The 23,833-nt window shown below is 40.4% G+C and overlaps 1 protein-coding gene across 3 annotated transcripts in view; it reads right to left on the bottom strand.

Moving 5' to 3' along the window:
- SETD2 (SET domain containing 2, histone lysine methyltransferase) overlaps nt 1-23,833 on the bottom strand; it is a 111,717-nt gene that overhangs the window by 63,783 nt on the left and 24,101 nt on the right. For 2 of the 3 annotated variants that reach the window (XR_010747242.1, XR_010747243.1), the window contains exons 2-6: nt 17,768-17,783; nt 12,347-16,707; nt 10,638-10,769; nt 6,690-6,818; nt 4,032-4,155 (exon numbers count right to left, since the gene is read on the bottom strand). Coding sequence is in view for 1 of the 3 variants with exons in the window: in XM_066351806.1 (XP_066207903.1) it covers nt 4,032-4,155; nt 6,690-6,818; nt 10,638-10,769; nt 12,347-16,662 (4,701 nt within the window). In the remaining 2 variants the exon portion in view is untranslated. Of the gene's footprint in view, nt 1-4,031; nt 4,156-6,689; nt 6,819-10,637; nt 10,770-12,346; nt 16,708-17,767; nt 17,805-23,833 lie in introns of those variants that run through there. The other variant, XM_066351806.1, reaches the window with a different exon arrangement.

Raw genomic sequence — 23,833 nt, 5'->3', positions numbered from 1 at the left:
GTGAGCTTTTTTTGTTCAAACCAGATGAGCCCGCGCTCAAGCTGGCGACCTCGGGGTCTCGAACCTGGGTCCTTTGCAACCCAGTCTGACGCTCTATTCACTGCGCCACCACCTGGTTAGGCACCTTTTTTTCTTTTTGCTGTTCTTATTGTGTCTTCTTTGCTTCCTTATATTCCAAATCGCTACTTGATTCTTGGCTTCATCTACTCTACTGTTGATTCTCTATAAATTATTCTTCATTTCAGTTAGTGTATCCTTCAATTCTGACTGGCTATTTTTTTTTATGGTTTCCATGTCTTTTTTTATGCTGTTGAAGTTCTCACTAATACGTTCATTGAGCATCCTTATAACCAGTGTTTTGAAATCTGCATCTACTAGATTGCTTGTCTCCATTTTGTTCTTTCTCTGGAGTCTTTTTCTGTTCTTTCATCTGGGACATGTTTCTTTGTCTCCTCACTATGGCAGCCTCCATATGTTTGTTTCTATGTATTAAGTAGAGCTGCTACATCTCCCAGGCTTGGTACAGTGGCCTAATATAGTAGGCATTCTGCAGGGTCCAGTGGCACAGCATCCCTGATTACCCAAGCTGGGCACTCCAGGTGTGCCCCCCCCCTCCCATGTAGGCTGTGTATACCCTCCTCTTGTAATTGTGTCTTGTTAATGTGAGATTACCCCACAAAAGCCACTCAGCTGGACTGGCTGCAACACTAACCTCCAACCACTATGGTCCACCCCACAGAGCAGAACTCACTTCAGCAGTGCTCTGCTGCCCACTTGGTCCACCCTTGAGTGGGTCACCTATAGAGGTGGTTGGGTGGTGGTGCCTCAGTGTAGTCTAAAGCTGTCCACTCGGTGCACTGGTTCAGGGGCTTCTCAGGAGGTGCAGGTCAGGTTAGCCACTGTCTGTGTTCATGTGGGCCACCCAGCATGAACTACAAAGCAATCTGCAGATGGCTACTACTTGCGCTGGTTTTAGAGGTGCCCACGCAAGACCAAGCTGTGAACCAAGGCTGGCTACTGCTAGTGCTGGGCTTGGGTCCACTTAGCAAGAGTTAAGGGGCACACTGCGGCCGGATGCTGCTTGTTTGAGAGATTTTAGAAGCATGAGCCAAGACAGGCCATTCATATGGAAAAGCCACTAGAAACAACTTGAATGAGCCCAAAAGTTGGGTAAGGCAAGGTCTCAGGGAATCATCAGGACAGGACGAACAGTGTTAGCCAGGTTGGTGGGAGTCTCAGATGTGGCACCTTGTGGGGAAAGGGATAGCCTCTGCCAGCACTTCTGTCTGGGAGAAAGCTGCCTCCCCCCTCAGCTCTAGCCCTGGTGTGGGACAATTCTATGTCCTGGTGCCTTTCAAGCTGCTGCCCCAGTGCTGGAGCTCAGAAGGAGTGAATCCAAGTAAGTCCATGCATGGCTCTTTAAGAGGAACTGCCTGGGACCTTCAATGTCCCTCAGCCTCAATCCCTACTGGTTTTGCAGCCACAAGTCATGGGGACTTCTCTTCCTGGCACTGGAGCCCCAGGACACCCTTCTATCCCCTCTCCTCAGCAGGATGCTTCACAGCCAAGATATCCCTCCTGATTTTTATCTGCCACACGTGGATATGGGAGCAACCAGTTTCACATCTCTGCCCCTCCTACCAGTCTCAGTGTGGCTTCTCCTTCAATTCCCTAGTTGCAGGATTTCCATTCAGCCAGATTTCAGGCAGTTCTGAATGATGGCTGTTCTGTAGTTTAGTTGTGATTTTGATGTGGTTGTGAGAGAAGACAAGTACCACTTTCATCTACGCTGCTATCTTGACCAGAAGTTCTAGCTATTTCTTATACCCTACTATATTCCAATCTCACTTCATGTGTGTATGACTTCATTTTTTTTTTTTTTTTTTAATTTTATTTTATTTTTTTCTTTCATTTTTCTGAAGCTGGAAACAGGGAGAGACAGTCAGACAGACTCCCGCATGCGCCCGACCGGGATCCACCCGGCACGCCCACCAGGGGCGATGCTCTGCCCACCAGGGGCGATGCTCTGCCCATCCTGGGCGTCGCCATGTTGCGACCAGAGCCACTCTAGCGCCTGAGGCAGAGGCCACAGAGCCATCCCCAGCGCCCGGGCCATCTTTGCTCCAATGGAGCCTTGGCTGCGGGAGGGGAAGAGAGAGACAGAGAGGAAAGCGCGGCGGAGGGGTGGAGAAGCAAATGGGCGCTTCTCCTGTGTGCCCTGGCCGGGAATCGAACCCGGGTCCTCCGCACGCTAGGCCGACGCTCTACCGCTGAGCCAACCGGCCAGGGCTGTATGACTTCATTTTAAAGTGCATGCTATACCACAGTGCAGTAACTCTCAAACTTGTGCATGTGAATTCCCTGGACTGCTTGCTACAACTCCTGTCAGGCCTACCTCCAGAGTTAGATTCAACAGGTCCTGGAGTCTATCCCTAGGGTTTGGATTTCCAGACTGAATGTAGAGATAAATATGAGAGTCCAGCTAAATTTTATTAAGCCAGACATTGAAAAGATTTGCAAAAATGTGAAACAAAGGCACTCACTAAAAAAAATTTTATATTTTCATAACTATTTGTGTCAATATATAATGGGAGTAGTATAACTGTTTACTACTTAAACAGTTTAATATATCTTTTTCAATTTCTCAGCTTTAATTTTTAATATAAATATTGACAAATATAATCTATACAAACAAAAGCTCTTGGCCCTGGCCAACTGTTGGCTCAGTGCTAGAGCATCGGCCTGGTGTGCAGTAGTCCCGGGTTTGATTCCCGGCCAGGGCACACAAGAGAAGCACCCATCTGCCTCTCCACCTCTCCCTCTCTCCTTCCTCTCTGTCTCTCTCTTCCCCTCCCTCAGCCAAGGCTCCATTGGAGCAAGGTTGGCCCGGGCGCTGAGGATGGCTCTATGGCCTCTGCCTCAGGTGCTAGAGTGGCTCTGGTTGCAACAGAGCGACGCCCCAAATGGGCAGAGCATCGCCCCCTGGTGGGCATGCCGGGTGGATCCCGGTCGGGCGCATGCGGGAGTCTGTCTGACTGCCTCTCTGTTTCCAACTTCAGAAAAATACAAAAAACAAACAAACAAAAAAAAGCTCTTTGGGGGGAGGTCATCAATAATTTTTAAGAATTGTAACATGCCCTGGCCAGTTGGCTCAGTGGTAGAGCATCAGTCTGGCGTGTGAATGTCCTGGGTTCAATTCTCAGTCAGGGCACACAGGAGAAGCACCCATCTGCTTCTCCACCCCTCCCCCTCGTTTCTCTCTATCTCTCTCTCACTCTCTTTCTCTTTCTCTCTCTTTCCCTCCTGCAGCCATGGCTTGATTGGAACGAGTTGGCCCTGGGTGCTAAAGATGGCTCCATGACCTCTGCCTCAGGCACTAAGAAGAACTAGGTTGCTGAGCAATAGAGCAATGCTCCCAGAGAGGCAGAGCACCGCTCCCTAGTGGGCTTGCCAGGTGGACCCTGGTCAGGGTACATGCAGGAGTCTGTCTCTGCCTCTCCTCCTCTCACTGAATTAAAAAAAAGTTGTAATATGAAGCATGTATGTTTACATTTTTATATATGTAAATTTACATGTATATATTTATATAAATATATAAATAAAAACATTATGCCTCACCTGTGGTGATGCAGTGGGATAAAGTGTCAACCTGGAACACTGAGGTCACCGGTTCAAAACCCTGAGCTTGTCTGGTCAAGGCACATATGGGAGTTGATGCTTCCTGCTCCTCTCCCTTCTCTCTCTCTCTCAATCTCTCTTTCTCCCCCCCCCCCTTTCACTCTTTCTCTCTCTCTCTCTCCTCTCTGAAAATTAAATAAAGTATTTTTTTAAAAAAAACAAACAACATATTATATATACATATATATCTATACGTAAGTACCTCCCTTTCCCATCCTTTTTATAAACACAAACTATGTATACTGTTCTCTCCTTTTTTGTCACTTATTCTAGAGATCAGTCCCTATCAATGACCCTTACAAATTCAACAACTTGCAAATCTATTTCAAAGCAAATACATTCATGCTGCTCACCTCATCATTCTTCAGGGCCATAAAATAGTAGTGGATATTTTTGTTTCGTGCATACTCCTTCACCCGGGCTTTAAACTCTTTATGATCAAGTACCTCTCCACAATATTCCAGGACAAAGGTGTTCCTGGCGAAACAAAAAGAAAATAATAGCACTTCCCACCTAGGAGCACTTTCCTGTATGAAAAACACATACGTTCAAGCAAAAATAATGAATTTAAAGAAATATTCCAAAGTGGATGAAACTGGTGTTACACAAGACATAAGTAAAATAGATGTAAAGTACCTAGCATCTAACTGAGTTTAATTTTCTCCTTCCTAATGCTTTTAAAAATTTTGATTCTAAGAAGCTTTCATAATTTATACATAGTACCAAGATGCATATTCTTTCTCTAACTGAATATTTTTAAAAACTTGCAAGTATGGTTTACATTGTCATGAAAAAAAGTTACTCATAGCTGAGAAACAGCTCTAAAGAAATCAGGAGGTACTGAAAAATTAAAGGTTTTATGTTTTAGGAAAATAGAAGGCAACTTAAACAAATAGAACAGCCCTCTTACTACCTTTACTCTCAAAGGTCTCAAACAATGTTAAAGGTCAAATATGCCATTTCTCTGGCAGCCTTCTCCTTTTTTTCCTCTTATTTTAAATTTTATTTGCATTCTCTGAGTTTTTTTTCTAGCACTTATCAATAATTATTATGACTCTGTCCGTCTCTTTCTCCATGGCTTCCTGAAGTTACTTTCCAGCCTTGATTGTTCTTTCCTTGGTTATGTACCTATTTTGTCATTGAAGATATTAATTCTAATTTCTAGTTCTCTTTCCCTTCCCTTTATTCTATAAACGATCATTCCCATCAATGACTTCATGTATAGTTTTATTACCTCCATGTAGGCAAATGCTTCTCTATGCTTTGGTCTCAACTTCTACCCTGAAATGACCTCCCTCAAGTTTTATCTTATTCCTTCAAAATAAAAAATGCCTTAACTCTAATTAGAGATTGTTGGAATTTGTTTACAACATATTAATATAATCAATGCACTTAAAGAAGAAATCAGCCAATTGAAAAAAATTTAAACCCTTTTAATTTAGAAAATAAAGCTGTTAAAAACAAATGAGAATCAACTGGATTTAATAGATATCTTCAGAACCTTTCACCCTGACACAGCAGAATATACTTTCTTCTTAAGTGTGCATAGTACATTCTCTAGAATAGACCACATACTAGGGCATAAAACAAGTCTCAAAAAATTTAAGAAGATTGAAACCATATCAAGTATCTTCCCTAACCACAACGACATGAAACTAGAAATCAACTACAATAGGAAAACTGAAAAACACTCAAACACTTGGAAACTAAACAGCATGTTATTAAACAACGAATGGGTCAACAATGAGATCAAGGAAGAAATAAAAAATTTCCTTGAAACAAATGAAAATAAGCATAGAACAACTCAAAATTTGTGGGACACAGCAAAAGCAGTCCTGAGAGGGAAGTTCATAGCATTACAGGCATACCTTAAGAAGCTAGAAAAAGCTCAAATAAACAACTTAATCCTGCAACGAAAAGAACTAGAAAAGGAACAGCAAGTAAAGCCTAGAGGAAGTAGAAGGAAAGAAATAATGAAGATCAGAGCAGAAATAAATGACATCGAGACTAAAAAAACAATACAGAGGATCAATGAAACCAAGAGCTGGTTCTCTGAAAGAGTAAACAAGATCGATGAACTCACCAAGAAAAAAAGAGAAAAGACTCAAATAAATAGAATTAGAAATGAGGGTGAAGTAACAAGGGATACAGCAGAAATACAAAGGATTGACCTGACCAGGTGGTGGCGCAGTAGATAGAGCATTGGACTAGGATGTGGAGGACCCAGGTTTGAGACCCCAAGGTCACCAGCTTGAGCATGGGCTCATCTGGTTTGAGTGCGGGCTCATCAGCTTGACTATGGGATAACAGACATGACCCCTCGGGGTCACAGGCTTGAGTCCAAAGGTCATTGGCTGGAGCAAGGGGTCAATGGCTCAGCTAGAGGCCCCCGATCAAGGCACATATAAAAAAGCAATCAATGAACAACTAAAGTAATGCAACTACAAGTTGATGCTTCTCATCTCCCTTCCTATCTCTCTAAGAAAAAGTGACCCTTTTATTGTATTACATATAAAAAGTTTAAGAGTTAAGTGGAAGGCAACATCATTTATTCATTCAACAAATATTTACTGAGTGTCTAGCAAGTATGCTTTAATTCTCTACCTCAACATCCTCATATACTCTCATCTACTCTGATCTCAACTCAGCTTTATATAAACTAATACATTCTGTCCCAACTCCTTTTTAGTGAAGAATTTCAGAGATTCTATAGCAAACACTCAGTAATTTCTTGGAATTATAAGAAACATAATTATTAGACAAAAAAGAACCTGCCTCGTTCAAATGTTACAAGGGACAAAATGCTCTTCTTTTAATACATAGAGACAAAGAAGTTTTTTTTATTTCCTAAAAGTGGAATTTTTTATTTTACATTCCAGCTACCAAGTGGTCTTCTGTACAAAAATCATTAAACTTCAGAGTTTAATGAGACAAATTATTTTCCTACAAAGTATCTAATCAACTTCAACAACACAAAAAATGAAGTGAAAGGTGATTAAAACATAACCTACGAAGGAAGGTCTTTGGCAGCTCTCAAGCCCCAGCCTTTCTTTTCTGTGAGTATAACTTCCACATCTGCATGCTGTTTTCTCTGAAATCGTCTATTGGAACAATAATCTCCATTTGGGCACCGAGATGAACTGAAATTAGAAACGGAGAAAATTAATTCTTCAAAGCAGCGAAATAACCAAACACATGTTTGCTAGAATACACAGCATATCCATAGCTTTATGGTAAAATCAGCGTATGTGTGGTAAACCTCCAGGTGAGCCTTTCTCAATACATCTTTCCACCCTGAAGGGATTCCTAGGAACTGAGTATCTATATTTTAACTTACCGTATTTCCCCATGTGTAAGACACACCCTGTTTTGACATTTTTGAGGTCTAAAAACTGGGTGCATCTTATATAGTGGTTGTGGCATTTCAAATGTCATAGATCAGGGGTTCCCAAAGTTTTTACATAGGGGGCCAGTTCACTGTCCCTCAGACCGTTGGAGGGCTGGACTATAAAAAAAAAAAACTATGAACAAATCCCTATGCACACTGCACATATCTTATTTTAAAGTAAAAAAACAAAACGGGAACAAATACAATATTTAAAATAAAGAACAAGTAAATTTAAATCAACAAACTGACCAGTATTTCAATGGGAATTATGCTCCTCTCACTGACCACCAATGAAAGAGGTGCTCCTTCCGGAAGTGCGGCAGGGGGCCGGATAAATGGCCTCAGGGGGCCGCATGCAGTTTGGGGACCCCTGCTATAGATGGAACTGAGGACGAGGCAATATATGAAGACAGTGATTCGTCATCAGACACAGATGAGAACAAGCTAATGGATGGGAGTTTTGACGGTGATGAGGAGTTGTATGCATTTTATGATAAATAAAACTTGAGTTCAATAACTTTATGCAATACTTTTTTTTTTTTAATTTCAGGTCCCAAAATTAAGGAGCATCTTATACATAGAAGTGAGTGTCTTATACAGAGAAATACAGTAATCAGAGGATGCACACAATACAGTCTTGTCACCTAGTCATCATCTACCCCCTGGGTGTCTAAGATACACTTCCAGGTTGCACGGAGGGAAGCTTGCAGTACTTGTGACAACTCTGCAGGGCTAACGTATTTTCTCCAGTGCACTTTCTCTTCTATTCCACACCAATCATCATTTATTTGATCTTTTGAATGCAGCTAATTGACATAAATTTAGTAGAAACCAAAGTCACCATTAAATATATCCTTGTTCAGAGAAAACACTAGGTAAAGTGGTAAGTCTCCTCCCCCATGTATACTAGAAAAAAACAATACAATCAAACATTCACTAAAATCTCAATATTCCCAAACTGGCAGAAATGAAGGTTTTAAATACTGAGTAGGGCTAAAATAGAAATTACCAATCATTCCCAATACATTATTATTTATTGCCAAACTAGTAATAAATAACACTTTTATACATGCTCAGAGGATGGAAGATCTACTTTAGAGTGAAGTAGCAAAGGAAAGCTTTCAGGAGGGAGCAGAACTAAAGCAGAATCTCTAATGACACATAGGATATGGATAGCAAGGAAAACAAGAAATGTAACAGCAGTGCCTGGCTATGTGCAAAAATCGGAAACACAGCCTATTTGAGAGAAGAAAACCAAAACTCCTAAGGATAATTGACAAAAAAAGGTGGGTTGCTAGAAGATGGAAAGGCTGGTTGTTGCTTTACTATGAAGGGCTCTGAATACCAGGCTCAATTTGAGCCTAATCCTGAGAACTACAAAAGTTTGAGTATCAAACAAAGGAAATTCTGTACTTCATTATCTGTTTAGCAAGTTGGCAAGAAAAGCAAGACTGCAGAGACTAGGGCAATCATGTCAAATCAGAAGAACAGTGCTAACTCTTATGTCTCCTCCTCTTACATGTATACTGCCATCTCTACTTTTAGTTTAGGTAAAGAAATACTAAAATAAAATACTTTTTCTTTTTTTGAGATATGTTTTGTTTTTATAACACTATAACATGAGCAAAACCAAAACTGGACTTTGAAAGAGAATACTTCATTTACGCTAAAAGGTACCTACACTATAAATCAACTTAATGTTCTCTTGACATTAAAAAAATTTATTACATTAAAACAATTATTGCCTAACCAGGCGGTGGCACAATGAATAGAGCGTCGGACTGGGATAAGGAGGACCCAGGTTCAAGACCCCAAGGTCGCCAGCTTGAGCACAGGCTCATCTGGTTTGAGCAAAGCTCACCAGCTTGACCCAAGGTCGCTGGTTTAAGCAAGGAGTCAATCGGTCTGCTGAAGGCCCACAGTCAAGGCACATATGAGAAAGCAATCAATGAACAACTAAGGTGTCTCAACGAAAAACTGATGATTGATGCTTCTCAATCTCTCCGTTCCTGTCTGTCTGTCCCTAACTGTCCCTCTCTCTGTCTCTGTAAAAAAACAAAACAAAAAACAAAAACAATTATTGACTGATTTGAGAGAAAGGGAGAAACATCGATTTGTTGTTCCATCTATTTATGCATTCATTGGTTGACTCCTGCATGTGCTCTGACTAGGGATTGAAACCACAACCCTGGTGGTACTGAGAAACGTTCCAACCAACTGAACTACCCAACAAAGGCCACATATTTTTTAATGTAAAGATGTTTATGGTTCGTTAGAAAAATATAGAAGCAAATGTCTATCAATAGGAGATTAATTCTTAGAGGTTAACTATGAATAAAATACATAATGCAGCTAAAGGAAAGATTTAAATAGGTCTGTATGTGTAGTTCTGAATAGGTCTTAAAAACATGTATTGCCTGACTAATGGTGGCACAGTGGATAGAGCGTCAACCTGGGATGCTGAGGACCCAGGTTCAAAACTCTGAAGTCACTGGCTTAAATGCAGGCTCACCAGCTTGCACATGGGATCACTGGCTTGAGTGTGGGATCATCAACATGATCCCATAGTCACTGGCTTGAGCAAGGGGTCACTGGCTCAGCTGGAGCCTGAGTTCTCAACCCTCCTGCCCGTCAAGGCATGTATAAGAAACAATCAATGAACAACTAAAAAGTGCCACAACTATGGTTGATGCTTCTCATCTCTCCTGTGTGCCTCTCTCTAGCGCACACACTAAAAAATTTAAAAATAAACAATAAAAAACTTATTAAGAGTGGGGTAAGAGGGGTAAGGGAGAAAATAATTTTTAAAGTACATCTTGTAAGGCCTGACCAGGTGGTGGCGCAGTGGATAGAGCATCAGACTGGGATGTGGAAGGACCCAGGTTCGAGACCCAAGGTCGCCAGCTTGAGCGCGGGCTCATCTGGCTTGAGCAAAAAGTTCACCAGCTTGGACCCAAGGTCATTGGCTCGAGCAAGGGGTTACTCGGTCTGCTGAAGGCCCGCGGTCAAGGCACATATGAGAAAGCAATCAACGAACAACTAAGGTGTCGCAACGAGAAACTGATGATTGATGCTTCTCATCTCTCTCCGTTTCTGTCTGTCTGTCCCTATCTGTCCCTCTCTCTGACTCTCTCTGTCCCTGGAAAAAACAAACAAACCAGTAGTACATCTAGTAAGATTTCATTTCTATACATAAAAGAGTAAATATTTACCTATGTTGATATAGGCATAAAAATTATCTGGGAAGACTACAAATGGACAGATTGAAGTTTGGGAGAGAAAGACATTTCATTTCATGAATTTTTGAAATGTTAGGGTTTTATCTCATTTCACAGTAAAAGTTAAAAAATACCAACACTAACCACTCAGGACATGAACATTTCAAAAAATAAAAGGAGACTAGATAAAATTAGTATTACATTGTTAGTATTTTAGGGCTACTTTACAGAGCATTTACTATTGTAAAATAGAAGTAAAAAGGTTAAATTTTACTCTTCACTACTAATTCTTTTTAATATTTCAAGACATTTACTATTGATTGAACAAAAGCAGAGCATTCTCATTTACTTACCATTCAATCATGAGGAGACGGTTAAGACAATCTTCCCCACATGCTATTTCACCTTGGGCTCTCTCATCTTTAGAAAGAGGTGCACACTCACACTGCATTCGCTTAATATCCCGATGAGATTTATTCTTCTTTCTATTGGGTAGAATTTTATAAAGACTGGTTAAATAAATCTCTTGGCAATGATACAACATACACACACAAATAATGTGCTAACTCTCATTAGTTTCATATTTAATGACTCTGGTTAAGTCAATTATTCAAAAGAAAGAAAACACCTAATCATTAGAATTTGTGAGACTGAAACACTACAAATTGTGTTGCAAAAAAAGATGAGAGAGGCAACGTCAGCCCTGGCCAATGGGAGAATGTGGTAAGTTCAAGTTTATCATTTTGTACTCAACCCTTATTTCCTAATCCAGGTCAGCTAAGCCTGGAACTTTGAGCAATTCCAAGTGTTAATACTCATACTTCGCTCAGGAGAAAACAGAAAAACCTTGGAGTATAAAATAGTGACACAGCTGGGGGTAGGGGAAATTGGAGGTGGAAAGAGATTGCAAGGGACAGGGGGACATGATGTGTTGTGTAGATGGTGTTATATTGAGTGCACACTCGAAACCATGTCAACACAATAAATTTAAAAAAAAACAGTGACATAGCTGATTAAAGTTAAGCTCAAAAATCAGTCCTGCCTGACCAGGCAGTGGCGCAGTGAATAGAGCGTCAGACTGGGATGCAGAGGACCCAGGTTTGAGACCCCGAGGTCGTCAACTTGAGCACAGGCTCATCTGGTTTTAGCAAAGCTCACCACCTTGAACCCAAGGTCTCTGGCTTGAACAAGGGGTTACTTGGTCTGTTGAAGGCCCACAGTCAAGGCACATATGAGAAAGCAATCAATGAACAACTAAGGTGTCTCAACGAAAAACTGATGATTGATGCTTCTCATCTCTCTCCATTCCCGTCTGTCTGTCCCTGTCTATCCCTCTCTCTGACTCTCTCGCTGTCTCTGTAAAAAAAAAAAAAAAAGTTTTTAATTAAGAATTTAACTAAATCAAATCTTTCAGAGACTCTTTCAATAACATCGCTTTTGTGCAAATCCTATTTTAAAAAACGAATTTTAAAAAATAATGAAGTATAACTACAAAATAATCAGGGAAAGGCTTCAGAGAAAAACTTTCTCAATGCAGGCAAATTATACTGAAGAGAGAAGGAAAACTGCTCAGAATTAACTGGGTTCATAAAAACCAATGCCAGAATTTGCAAAGTAAAGTGAAAATGTGACTATTTACTGGCCATTTTGTTGAATTCTACTTTTGTACCCTGTCAAAAAGGAAAGAAGAAAGAAAAAGAAGGAAGAAAGGGAGGAAGGAAGGGAGAAAGGGGGAGAGAAGGGGGGAGGGAGGAGGAGAAAGGGAGGGAGGAAGGGAGAGAGGGTGAAGGAGGGAAGAAGGAAGGGAGGGAGGGAGGAAGAGAGAGAGGGGGAGGGAAGGAGAAAGAGAGGGATAAAAGGAGGGAGGGAGGGAAGGAAATTAGATAGCCCTTGGAGGGGGCAGTGAAAATCTAAATAGGTAAGTGCACTTTTGAGATTTTTCTATTTCTATTTTATCATGCAACTACATTTCATATAATTAAGCTCATATATTCAGAACGGTTAAAAGCTAATTTTTTAAAAAAGAGTGAAAATTTGTCAGATAATTATTAATTACCCCTACCTTTCTGTTAAATAAACATTTTCTTCAATCAGATCAAAGTAACAAGGCATCTTCCCTTGCTTGGCACACTCCTTCCATCGCTGCGGGTCCCTGAAATCCTCCATGACACAGGAAGGCCCCACCAGCGCCGAGCCTGGGGGCACTGCAGTCTCACACTGCTGCACCTCCACTCGAACCTTCTTTCTGTCCTGAAGCTCGCCATCGCTTTCAGAATCACTCTCCAATTCCTGCCTCCTCTTTTTAGGAGGCCCTCTATCTTTCATATCGTTTTTTTCTAAATTTTTTGAAAGATCTTTCTTTTCATTTGTAGCTAAAGAGTCCTTAATGGAATTGCTGCTTATTTCAGGTGCTTGCACTGACCCCTTGTCCTTCTGAAGGGATAGAAAAAATTTACTGGACTGGCTTGAAAACTGAGATCCTCCTCGTTGATCCCAATTCTCTTCCTCTTCACGATCATCTGTTAAGGAATCTGGCACCTGACCTTGAATTCGATCATACACAACTCCAGTTCCAGGAGGTCTACCTGCTGATCTTGGATCCCAGTAGCCATTGCCTTGCCAGTAACCACGTGTTCCACCATACTGTTCTGTACTTTGCTGATACTTGTGTCCACCACAGGCTCCATAGCTGCTATCAGGCTGCTGATATGTGGTAGTAGGCTTTTCTTGTTGAGAGAAGTCCCACCCTATGTGTCTGATTTCTTCCAATGAATGGAAGCCATCCACTCGGGAGATCTCACAAGAGGAAGAAAAATTCAACTCTGTTCTTCCCAGTCTACTATCTGGCCTATTAGGAAAAGTGGTCTGTTGCCGGCACTTATTTGGAATATCTTCAAAATCATCAGAAGAATAAACTGGCAGCTCTTCTTGCCTAGAAGTTATTTTGGCTTTCACCATTTCCTCAAAATGTGGATGACCTAGGTGGTCAGATTTTATATCAGAATGACTTGTACTATCAACCCCATCACTCTGAGGATGAGGAATTTCAGTCAGGTGGTTATCTATTTGTTTTCTGCTAGTCTGTGTAAAACAAATTTCTGGATTCTTCTCTGTTCCTTTATGAAGAAAAAACTTCTCAGTTTGAGGACAGGCTTTACTTGATATACTCTCAAATTTTTCCTCATATGAATGTCTCCTTGACTCCAATCTCTCATCTTCCCAGTGGTCAGAATAGTGTCTGTAACTTTGACTGCTTCGAGAAGAACATGGACTTGTTTCTTCCATGGGCAGAGTAGAATTCTTTGGCACAACTACAACAGACTGAAGACGGTTTCTTGGAATACTGCTATCATCAGAATCTGTCTCTTCTGAATCGCTTTCATCACTTGAACTTTCCGAGGAACCAGAATACTCTTCATGAACAGTAGACACAATCTCTGAGGCATGACCACTACTGTCACATTTTAAACTGTATGTCACACAGTCACTGTCTTCGACGGTTAAATTCATATCACAAGAAGAATATACAACTTCTGAATCATCAGAAGTATGTTCATGTCCTCTTCCTCCTTCTTCATCTAAAGAGACTTCTGGTCTTCCTCTTTTGTCAGGCAATATGGAATTCCCTTCTTCTTGAGCCTCATGCACATATTTCCCAGATAACCCATTATTATGCCTGTTTTCCCAGGAAGCAAACCCTCTTCCAGAATCAGAAAGGCCACTATCTACTTCTACTATCATTTCTTCCTCTGTAAGTTTCAACAACTGTGTGCTTTTACTCTTCAGTACAGCATCCGAAACTGGAGATGTGTTCTCTCCACATTGCAAGAGAGCCAAATTGTCTACTTTTATTCCTGGTGGGAGACTCTGAAGAGATGAAGCAATGCCTGAACTCCCTATAGGTTGATATAAATCAAAATGATTAACAGCAGCTGAACTAGTGCTACCAATACTCTGCTTATATTCTTCACATGCAAATTTTGAGTGTTGATCTGTCAGATTTCTATTATCACATTTTGACTTCAAATGCACATTCATAAAGCTATTTGAAGAAATCTTCATAACTGAAGGCTCAATATCTTCAGCTGCAGAATGACACAAAGAAGGGTTGCTGTCATTTGACATACAGTATCCATCTGAATCTTTGGTTTTACAGCTAGAAATGCTCCTATCAACTGGTTCTTTAGCTACTGTTTTTGAATAGTCTATAGTCATAACTGGCAAAGACATGAGTTTATCTTGGTGTTGTGACATTGGAGGTGCTGTTTCTCTAAATGGGCTTTCTGACTTACTACATTGAATACAAGTATCATCCAAGTCTTTTTCTTTACATTTGTCAATATTCTGAAATCCATTTGATGAAAGTATACATGCTTTGACCAAAGGGGATACCTCCAAGCCAAGCACACTATCATCAGAATTCATCAAGACAGTATCCGTTTTAGAAGTGCAAAATGTTACCAAGTCAGATTCTGCACCAGGAGATCCATTTATATTTAATTCTAGGGGACAATAACTTCTTAATTGATCATTCTTCACTTTAGATAAAGAGTCTAATTCCTTAATACTATCATGGCTACCATGTCCTATAAATTCAGACTTAAAAATAGGTGATTCTTCTAGCTTTTTAGAAGTAGGTGAATCATTTAATCGATTTGATAGAGATGGAGACCCGGTCTTTTCTCTTTCAGGAATTTTACTAATCATTCTTACTTCACTACCTTTTGAACAAGGAGTCTGTAAACTAAAAGAATGAGACTGTTTGATTTCCTCAGTTAATTCTGCACAACAGAAGGAATTTTTAAATTTATCAGACTTGGGTGTTGATTTTGAAGAAGTAGATTTATAACGGGAAGCACTGTTTTCATGCTTGGAATATGATGATCCCCGTCGGAATCCCAGTTCATGAGAGGGAGAACATCTTTTCACTGTTTCATTTTCGGAAGTCCTTTTATATTCTCTTTCTAGTTTTGAAGAATACTTTCCTCTTTTCTCCATCTCTACATAAGAGGACTCAGCTTTGCAGTCCCGATCAGATTTAGAATAGGATGATGATGTCCTTAGGTCTCTATAAGAGGAGGAATGAGATGAGGTACGCCTTGAATATGTCTTCTTATATTCATCTTCTGAGTCAGAACTTTCTCGTGCCCTGTTATCTGTATATGGCCGAGAATAGCGTGCCCTCTCTCGATAAGGGGAACTCCTATGGTAGCGACGATCAGAGTCATAATAATGGGATCGTTCTGAGCGAGAATAAGATAAGCTAGTTCTAGAGCCTCTGTCAGATCTAGAACGAGATCTACTTCGCCTTCGCTCTCTCTCTGATCTACATCGAGAGGATATATACCGAGTATCTCTTTCAAGTTTTGAGTAGCTAAAATATTTATCATCTCTTTCTACTTTAGATCGTGAAGATTTCCCTAAATCCTCACTCTTTAAAGGTGCTGAGCTCTTTTTTGAATCTCTTTCCTTTTCAATGCTTGCTGAAAATTTTAAATCATGTGATCTCTGACTTGAGGAAGTCCGAACAGAATCTTCATCAGATTCTGAACCAAGAAAGGTGCCTTCAGATTGTGAGGATTTCTTCTTAGAAACTGGTTTTTTAGAGCCCACACTACTCTTAGAACTATCTGGAATTTCTTCTTCCTTCCCAATATGGGAATCTTCTTTTTGTGAGGGAACATCTGCTTGCTCCTTCAAATTTTGAGTTATGTGTTCTTCTGAACTATTAGATACAGTGTCCTGCTTAGTGTCCACTTCTGAAGATTCTGGTACAATTGTCACTGGTGGTTCCTTCAAGGCTGTAACTGCTACATCTACTGGTGCTGTCATCAGAGCTGTTATTGGTGTATGTGGCAAGGCCACTGGCTCTGTTACTGGTGCTGGTGGAGAGGGTGTAGTGGCTGGTGGAGGGGGAGGGGGAGGGGGAGGTGGTGGAGGCGGTGGAGATGTGGGTGGAGAGTCTATGGTTGTTGATTCTGCTACGACTTCTGGTAACGGTACTATGGGGGAAGGTGCTGTCACTGCCGTGGTTGTAGCTAGCAGTGGCCTGGATGTTACATGAAGCAGATGTTTCTTAAAATGAATTTTGCCCAATTCTACCCTTGATTTTGGTGGGGAAGAGTCTTCTGCAGTAGATAAGGTCTCTCCAATGTCCATTTTAACTTTAGGGGTCAAGTCTACTTGAAGAGGTATAGCTGGGGAATTTGGTGTATCATTTTGCTTGTCATTGCCAAGTGCAGTCAGAAACCTGTTCGGCAAAGTTTTCTTTGTAAGGCTGAAGCTGAATGACACCTTCTGTCGTCCTTGTTCCTCCAAATTAACTTTTGTCTTGGTGCCTTTGGGCAAAAACCGACTAGAAGCAACACCTTTGAACATTGGTCCTTTGATGAAACCTGTTTTCTGCACATTTTCAATTTTTGCCTATAAATGAACGAAACAAGCAGTTACTGCTACAATCAAGTTACTTTTAAATGGCTAGCATCACAGTTTAAAATGTCAGGAAAATGAAAGGTTTTTTTAAATGACAAATAGTATAAATTTCAATGAGTACATAAACATTTTTTAAAACTCTTTACTATGAAAATTTTCAAACATACTCCAAAATTTGGAGAATAATAAACCCCTAAGTACCCACCTGAAGTTTCCACAACCCTAGCCTCCCCATCTCACTCCTTTTACAAATGAGGTTAACCATATGAGACCTTTCTGCCTTCTGGAAAATCACTCTACCCTGGCATACCACCACCGTCTCTGCCTAGGCCCCACATACTCAGGTCATGTTGATTTAGTCTGATCCTATTGTATGAGTGACAAATACAAAGTATAATCCCTAAGAAGACTTTTCCCTCCATTACTTGCCAAACCAACACAGGAAATGGAGGGCTTCAGAAGTTAAATGCATAAACTAGGGTATAGACCAGAACTTCAGAAAAAATCTACAACTCAAGCCTAAATTAAGGATGGTACACTACCTATCTGCAACATTCTTTTAATTGATGTTCTTTAATTAATTCTGGCTAGTTTTTTAAGAGAATAGTTTTTCCCCCAATATGGAAAATCTAAAATCAATTTTCAAAATTATACAGTAACCATTCAAGTGGGAAAGTAAATATCTTCACATGCATTATCAGAGAGCAGTTATATTCAACTACTTACAAGAAACAGAACCCACTTTTCAAATTAAATCTTACATGGAAGCTCATTCACTATGTAAAACAGGTAAAAAAAAAAAAAACAACAAAAAAAAAACTGTCTCCAGAGCTGCCAGTTTCCTTTATCTTACCTAAGCTCTGGAAGCGTCAAACTTTAAAAACCATATTTTTGGTGTGTATAAATAACACCCCTTCCTGGAATAAGTTCCTGTACATCCAAAACAAAAATTAGACAAAAACTAATACTTCATTTTACTTTTCAAATAATAGCAAAATTTTAAATGTTTTCAACCCCATAATTACTAAATAAGTAGTTAAATTATACTTACCTCATTTTCTTCTTCTCTATTGCCATCCAGCCAAGAAAGCATGCAAAAGAATAAGAAGAAATCATAAATACTTTAAAACAATTGAAATAAAAGTTATTTTTGTTTTGTTTTTGAGAATTTTTATAAGAGTTTGAATAAAAGTTTTTTTTATTAAAACTCAGAATACCTACAACCTACAGGTATATTCTATATGAATTGTCTGTTCCTTCAAAGCATCAGGTACATTTTAGTATGGCAAATATTTATTGAAGGTAGTGCCATGCACTACACTAGGTGCTATAGAGTTGAATAAAGTTGAATCCCCTGCCCTTAAAATTCTTATAAATACATATCATTTCATTACAAAAGTAACTCCAGCCCTGGCCCAGTAGCTCAGTTGGTTGGAATATTGTCCCAACATGCCAAGGTTACGGATTCACCCCAGTTGGGGAACCTGCAAGAATCAACCAATGATGGCATGAATAAGTGGACCAGCAGGTCAATGTTACTCTCTCTCCCTTTCTCTCTCTCTAAAAATCACTAAATTAAAAAAAAATTTTTTTTAAGTAGCTCCAACATAATGGAGTAAATACAAAGATAGAAATGTAAGTAACTCAAGTTTAATGGAAGGGCAGGAATACAAAGAATCATTCCTAAAAGATTAGTTTTTGAAAAATATATTTGTAGGGATACCCTGGCAAGGGCACAGAGATTAAAACATAAAATTATATGTGCAAGGTGACTATAAGCAATACAATATTACTCAAGTATAAAGTGTATGCAGAAAGAAGCCAACAGTTAGATGAAGCAGGAGCCAGTGGCCTGGTCTAGAGGCCAGGTTTTTCCTGAAGAGAATCATTATATCTCCTAGATTAGTGGTTCTGAATCTTTTTTGGTATACATTCAACAGTTTCTTTGCTGATAGCAAGGCATATATACTCTGCTCCACATCAGAGCATACCACTCTCTGAGCTCCTAGGTATGGTCTAACAAAGGTAAACAATGATAAAACAATGATTCTGAGGAATCCAAAGCCAAAATTTTGGTGCACACGTGTACCAGGGCACAATGGGGAAAGGGAAGCTACAAAAGGACTTTAGGCTGTAACAGCCAGATTTATAGTTAAAGCAGGTCACTATGTAGGCTATGTCGCCAAGACTGGACATAATCTGTTTTAAATGCCCCTTACAATAAAGGTACAAAAACCCTTTCCCCAAATGTAGGCCCGATACCACCATAATTCAGTTCATTCACCAGGTAGCCATATAAAACTAAGCAAAAAAGGAGAAAAACAGTTAGCAATACATGGATAACACCTGAAGAAATACCTAGCCTAAATACTTTTTCTACTCTAAAACCACTAAAAATTTCACAGATGTGATCTTAAAACAACCGTATTTCACCGATTCTGTGATACACATTTTCCTTATATCCAACACCTCTGCAGGATGCATCACACTACCAATAACATCATAGTTTAATTGGCAGTGTTTTTTTTCTTAGTGATTCATAAAAATATAATTGTGTCTTACAATATATGGCATACTAGATTTGATTTAAACTAGTAACAGGTCGGCCCTCGCCGGGTAGCTCGCTTGGTGAGAGCGGAGTCCCGACCGCAGGTTAGATTCCCAGTCAAGGCACACAAGAGACAACCAATGATGGCACGAATAAGCAGAACAAGTCCAACAATTCAATGTTTCTCTCTCTCTACCTCTGCCTCTCTCCCTTCCTCTCCCTCTAAAATATCAATTAAAAAAATAAAAATAAATTCGTACCATGTAAAATTTTTTTCTAGAAGAGGTGCCTGGAGATGTCCAAGCACTTGGCGTGTCATTCGTATTCGGACTCCTCTCTCAGAGGACACTCAGAGCTTTCGTGCTTATCTCCATGCTGTCCCTACAGATGAAGTGCTAGAAATACTGAGGTGACGGACTCTTTCCCAAGCCTCAGCCATTCTACTCTAAACAAGCAAATGAAAAGAAAATCCTAACAAACTATGAAAGTCATCACACGGCCAAAAGGCTGAAGAAACAATTATAGGCGTGCGACTGGCGCGGGTGAGGGGTAATAAAGGTCCATTTCAGAACCCAGAGAACTGCTAGACAGAGACAGCAAGACATAACCCATAACTTGATAATAAAATAAAATGTTTATGATATAAATGATATAAGCACATACAGAAAATTTGGAGAAAATATCAAAATTTTTGTCATTAGAGCATTTCATGTTAACAGAAAAATCAAAATACAAAAAAAGTCTGTAATTCAACCCATCCATGGACAACTGCTATTGAAATTCTCAGTCTATAAAGCCTTCTAACACTACTTCTGTGTACTTGTGTGAGGAGAAGTTAAACAGATCTTTGTTTTTCTTTTTAAGTATAATAATGACAGCAAGCAAGCCAAGTGGTTAGATAACAGAAAAAGTATTGAATCACAACAAACTGAGGGGGTTGGCCCTAGCTGGTTGTCTCGGTGGATACAGGGTCGGTCCAGTGTGCAGACGTCCTGGGTTTAATCCCCAGTCAAGGCACACATGAAAAGCAACCATCTGGTTCTCTTCCCTCCCACTCCCCCTTCTCTCTCTCTTCCTCTCTCACAGACAGTGGCTCGACTGGTTTGAACAGCAGGCCTGAGGATAGCTTGGTTGGTCCAAGCATTGGCCTCAGGCACTGAGGATAGCTCTGCTGATTCAAGCAGCCACCCCTGACAGGTGTTGCCGGGTAGATCCTGGTCAGGGCACATGCGGGAGTCTATCTATCTCCTTTCCGCTCAGTTAAAAAACAAAACAAAACAAACAAAAAAACCAGACTGAGGGAATGATCTTGAGAGAAAGGGATATAGATGAGTGAAGACATAGTTTATTTTCAAAGTAAAGTAACTGTATCCCTTTGGCCTCTATTTCTCACTGATATTAACAGAAAATTGGGAGAAGAGAAAGGGTAAAAGACTTGAAGAAAATTAACACGTGGAAAAGAGAAATAAAAGCAAACTATAAATCTTCAGTGTTGCTGCCCAAAGTTGGACATTACTAATTTACAACAGAGCTCATCAGCACACTTATTCTCCTGCTGGCGGCACTAAGCTGTCCAAAAGCAACTAGAGGAAACAAATGGTGAGTTACTCCAGCAAGTCGGGTGGAACAAGAAGGGTAGAGAGCAAGGAGTTGAGAAAACTGAGGGCATTCCCAAGAATGTTGAAGTGACTGACCTAAAGATCCACAGACAGTAAAAAAGGGAGTGAAATCTGAAGAAAGCTGATGAACTGTAGGAACAGGTAGGGGCAAGATATCAGCAGCTTCAAAGAGTAGATCTGGTGGAAACCAAAAGAGAGATAGAACAGTAAGTGAAAGTATTGTCAGAGTAATATTTTACAGTTGGTGTACACTTCCAGGGCATGACAATACCTGGGTATGACCATGGGAGTATACTGCCACAGCAATAAGAGGATGAGATCTTTTTTTTCTGGTGGCAGAGAGAGGGACAGATAGGGACAAACAGACAGGAAGGGAGAGAGATGAGAAACATCAATTCTTCGTTGCGGTTCCTTAGTTGTTCATTGATTGCTTTCTCATATGTGCCTTGACCAAGGGCTACAGCAGACCAAGTAACCCCTTGCTCAAGCCAGCAACCTTGGGCTCAAGCTGGTGAGCCTTGCTCAAACCAGATGAGCCCACGCTCAAGCTGGCGACCTTGGGGTCTTGAACCTGGGTCCTCCGCGTCCCAGTCTGATGCTCTATCCACTGTGCCACCACCTGGTCAGGCAAGGATGAGACCTTTTTGAAGAAATTAATGAAATTATGAGACCACAATTAGTACCAAGAATCAGCCACAGTGTTTTAACAAAAGACCTGCTTTAGTAAATAACAAAATGTCAAGAACAAAGAATAGGGTATGGAAGCCAAAGCTAGATAGATGTATGGAGTCCCCCTGTGCCCCCTCCATGAAAACTAAGGAGGCATGTGAAAACAGGCATTTAACTCTCTAGCCTAACATCACGCTTGAGTGGCCTTATTCCTTCTTTTGAAAAGTTACTACAGAAGAAAAATCAAGCCCTGGCCAGTTAGCTCAGCGGTAGAACGTCGGCCTGGCGTGCAGGGGACCTGGGTTCGATTCCCGGCCAGGGCACATAGGAGAAGCGCCCATTTGCTTCTCCCCCTCCCTCCCCCTCCTTCCTCTCTGTCTCTCTCTTCCCCTCCCGCAGCTAAGGCTCCACTGGAGCAAAGATGGCCCGGGCGCTGGGGATGGCTCCTTGGCCTCTGCCCCAGGCACTAGAGTGGCTCTAGTCGCGACAGAGCGACGCCCCAGAGGGGCAGAGCATCGCCCCCTGGTGGGCAGAGCTTCGCCCCTGGTGGGCGTGCCGGGTGGATCCCGGTCGGGCGCATGCGGGTGTCTGTCTGACTGTCTCTCCCCGTTTCCAGCTTCAGAAAAATACAAAAAAAAAAAAAAAAAATCAGAGAAATACTGCAGCAAGTTGTATGTCAAAATGTACATACAGTGTGCAGATCTGTAGCTTGCTGAAGAACTGTTAAAGAATGTTGATTCATCCATGTCAACACAAAGAGAAATCATTATTAGGTCAGAGAGCACCTGTGGAAAAAGACTTAAGAGTTTGTCATAGCAAGGTGAAAGAACCAAAGAAAGGACATGAAGGTGAAAATCAACCAACCGCTCTGGCCAGGCAGTTCGGTTGGTTAGAGCAGCATCTCAACATGCAAATGTTATGGGTTTGATCCCGGTCAGGGCACATACAGAAACATAGTAATGGTCTCTCTCTCTCTCTCTCTCTCTCTCTCTCTCTCTCTCTCTCTATTTTAAAAATAAAGTCAAGCAACCAACCAACCAGCCTCTCGGGTTAGGACACAATAAATAAAGATTCCAAAGGAAGGCCTGGTATAATGAGAGAGTTGACCAAATGAAGACTGTTCATAAATTGTTATAAACAAGTTGGATAGTAAGAGAAGCTATTCAGGACACCATGAAACACAAGAAGTGATTTTTATGGAAATATTTTTAGTTATTCTGGAAAAAAAGATGACTTATACAGAAGCATAGTGATTTATTCAAAATATCAGAAAATATTCTTATTTTGTACAACTACAAAAGTTAGACCTCTGACTAATAGAAGAACAGAATGAAAGATTTTAGCTCATTTTAAGTTAGAATATTTTAATTAATTTATTTGAAAAATATATACATCCAGGGGAATATTTATAGTACAAGTAAATGTATATATACATACAACTAAAATTAGATCTCTCACCCCAGTGACAACTGTTGTTAAGCTTTGTACATCCTTTCAAAAACTGTGTGCATATATGAGCATATACATCTCTTTTTAAGGATAAAACATGCACACAAATGAAAACATCTTCCCAGGAGCTTAGGATGGTACCATGGTCTTGCTTCAGGCACTAAAATGACTCCAGTTGCAACGGAGCAACACCCCAGATGGGCAGGGCATCGCCCCCTAGTGGGCTTGCCGGTGGATCCCGGTTGGGCGCATGCAGCAGTGTCTCTCTGCCTCCCCACTTTGAACTTAAGAAAAATAATAAAAAAATAAATAAAAGAAAGAAAACATCTTTCTGCACCTTGTTTTTTCTCTACTTAACACCTTAAAAAATATTTTTTAACTTTTAAAAAAGCCTGAATATCATTAAATATCAACATATATAGATGTAGCTTCAGCTGTAGTTACCAGCATAAAAGCTTTTCATGTATATAAGTCACTGGTATCTTCTTTTTTCTGGGAAGTGCTTTTCAGACCCTTTGCCAGATGAATCTATTTAGTTGTAGGTCTTTTGTACTGATTAATAAAAACAAGACTGAGGCATCTACAACTGGAATGTGTCACTGCAGAAGGGATTAATACTTAGGCTTCCTTGTCATCAGAAATGTTTGAAAATCTGAATAAGAACTTACCCCAGATCAGATAGAATTCCTTTCCTAGATATAAAGCTAAAAGTAAGACCCAAGAAGGTGTCATTCCAGGCCTTCGGTTCATTGCACTTCCTGAACCAGAAACAGCATTTTACTTTAACTTGATTTTACTAAGTAAAGACTTTAAAGATTCACCCCTACCTAAT

The sequence above is a fragment of the Saccopteryx leptura genome, chromosome 10, assembly GCF_036850995.1.
Source record: "Saccopteryx leptura isolate mSacLep1 chromosome 10, mSacLep1_pri_phased_curated, whole genome shotgun sequence".
NCBI lineage: Eukaryota > Metazoa > Chordata > Mammalia > Chiroptera > Emballonuridae > Saccopteryx > Saccopteryx leptura.
Note: the sequence above shows the minus strand (reverse complement) of the source record. Positions and strands in the feature narration are given on the sequence as shown.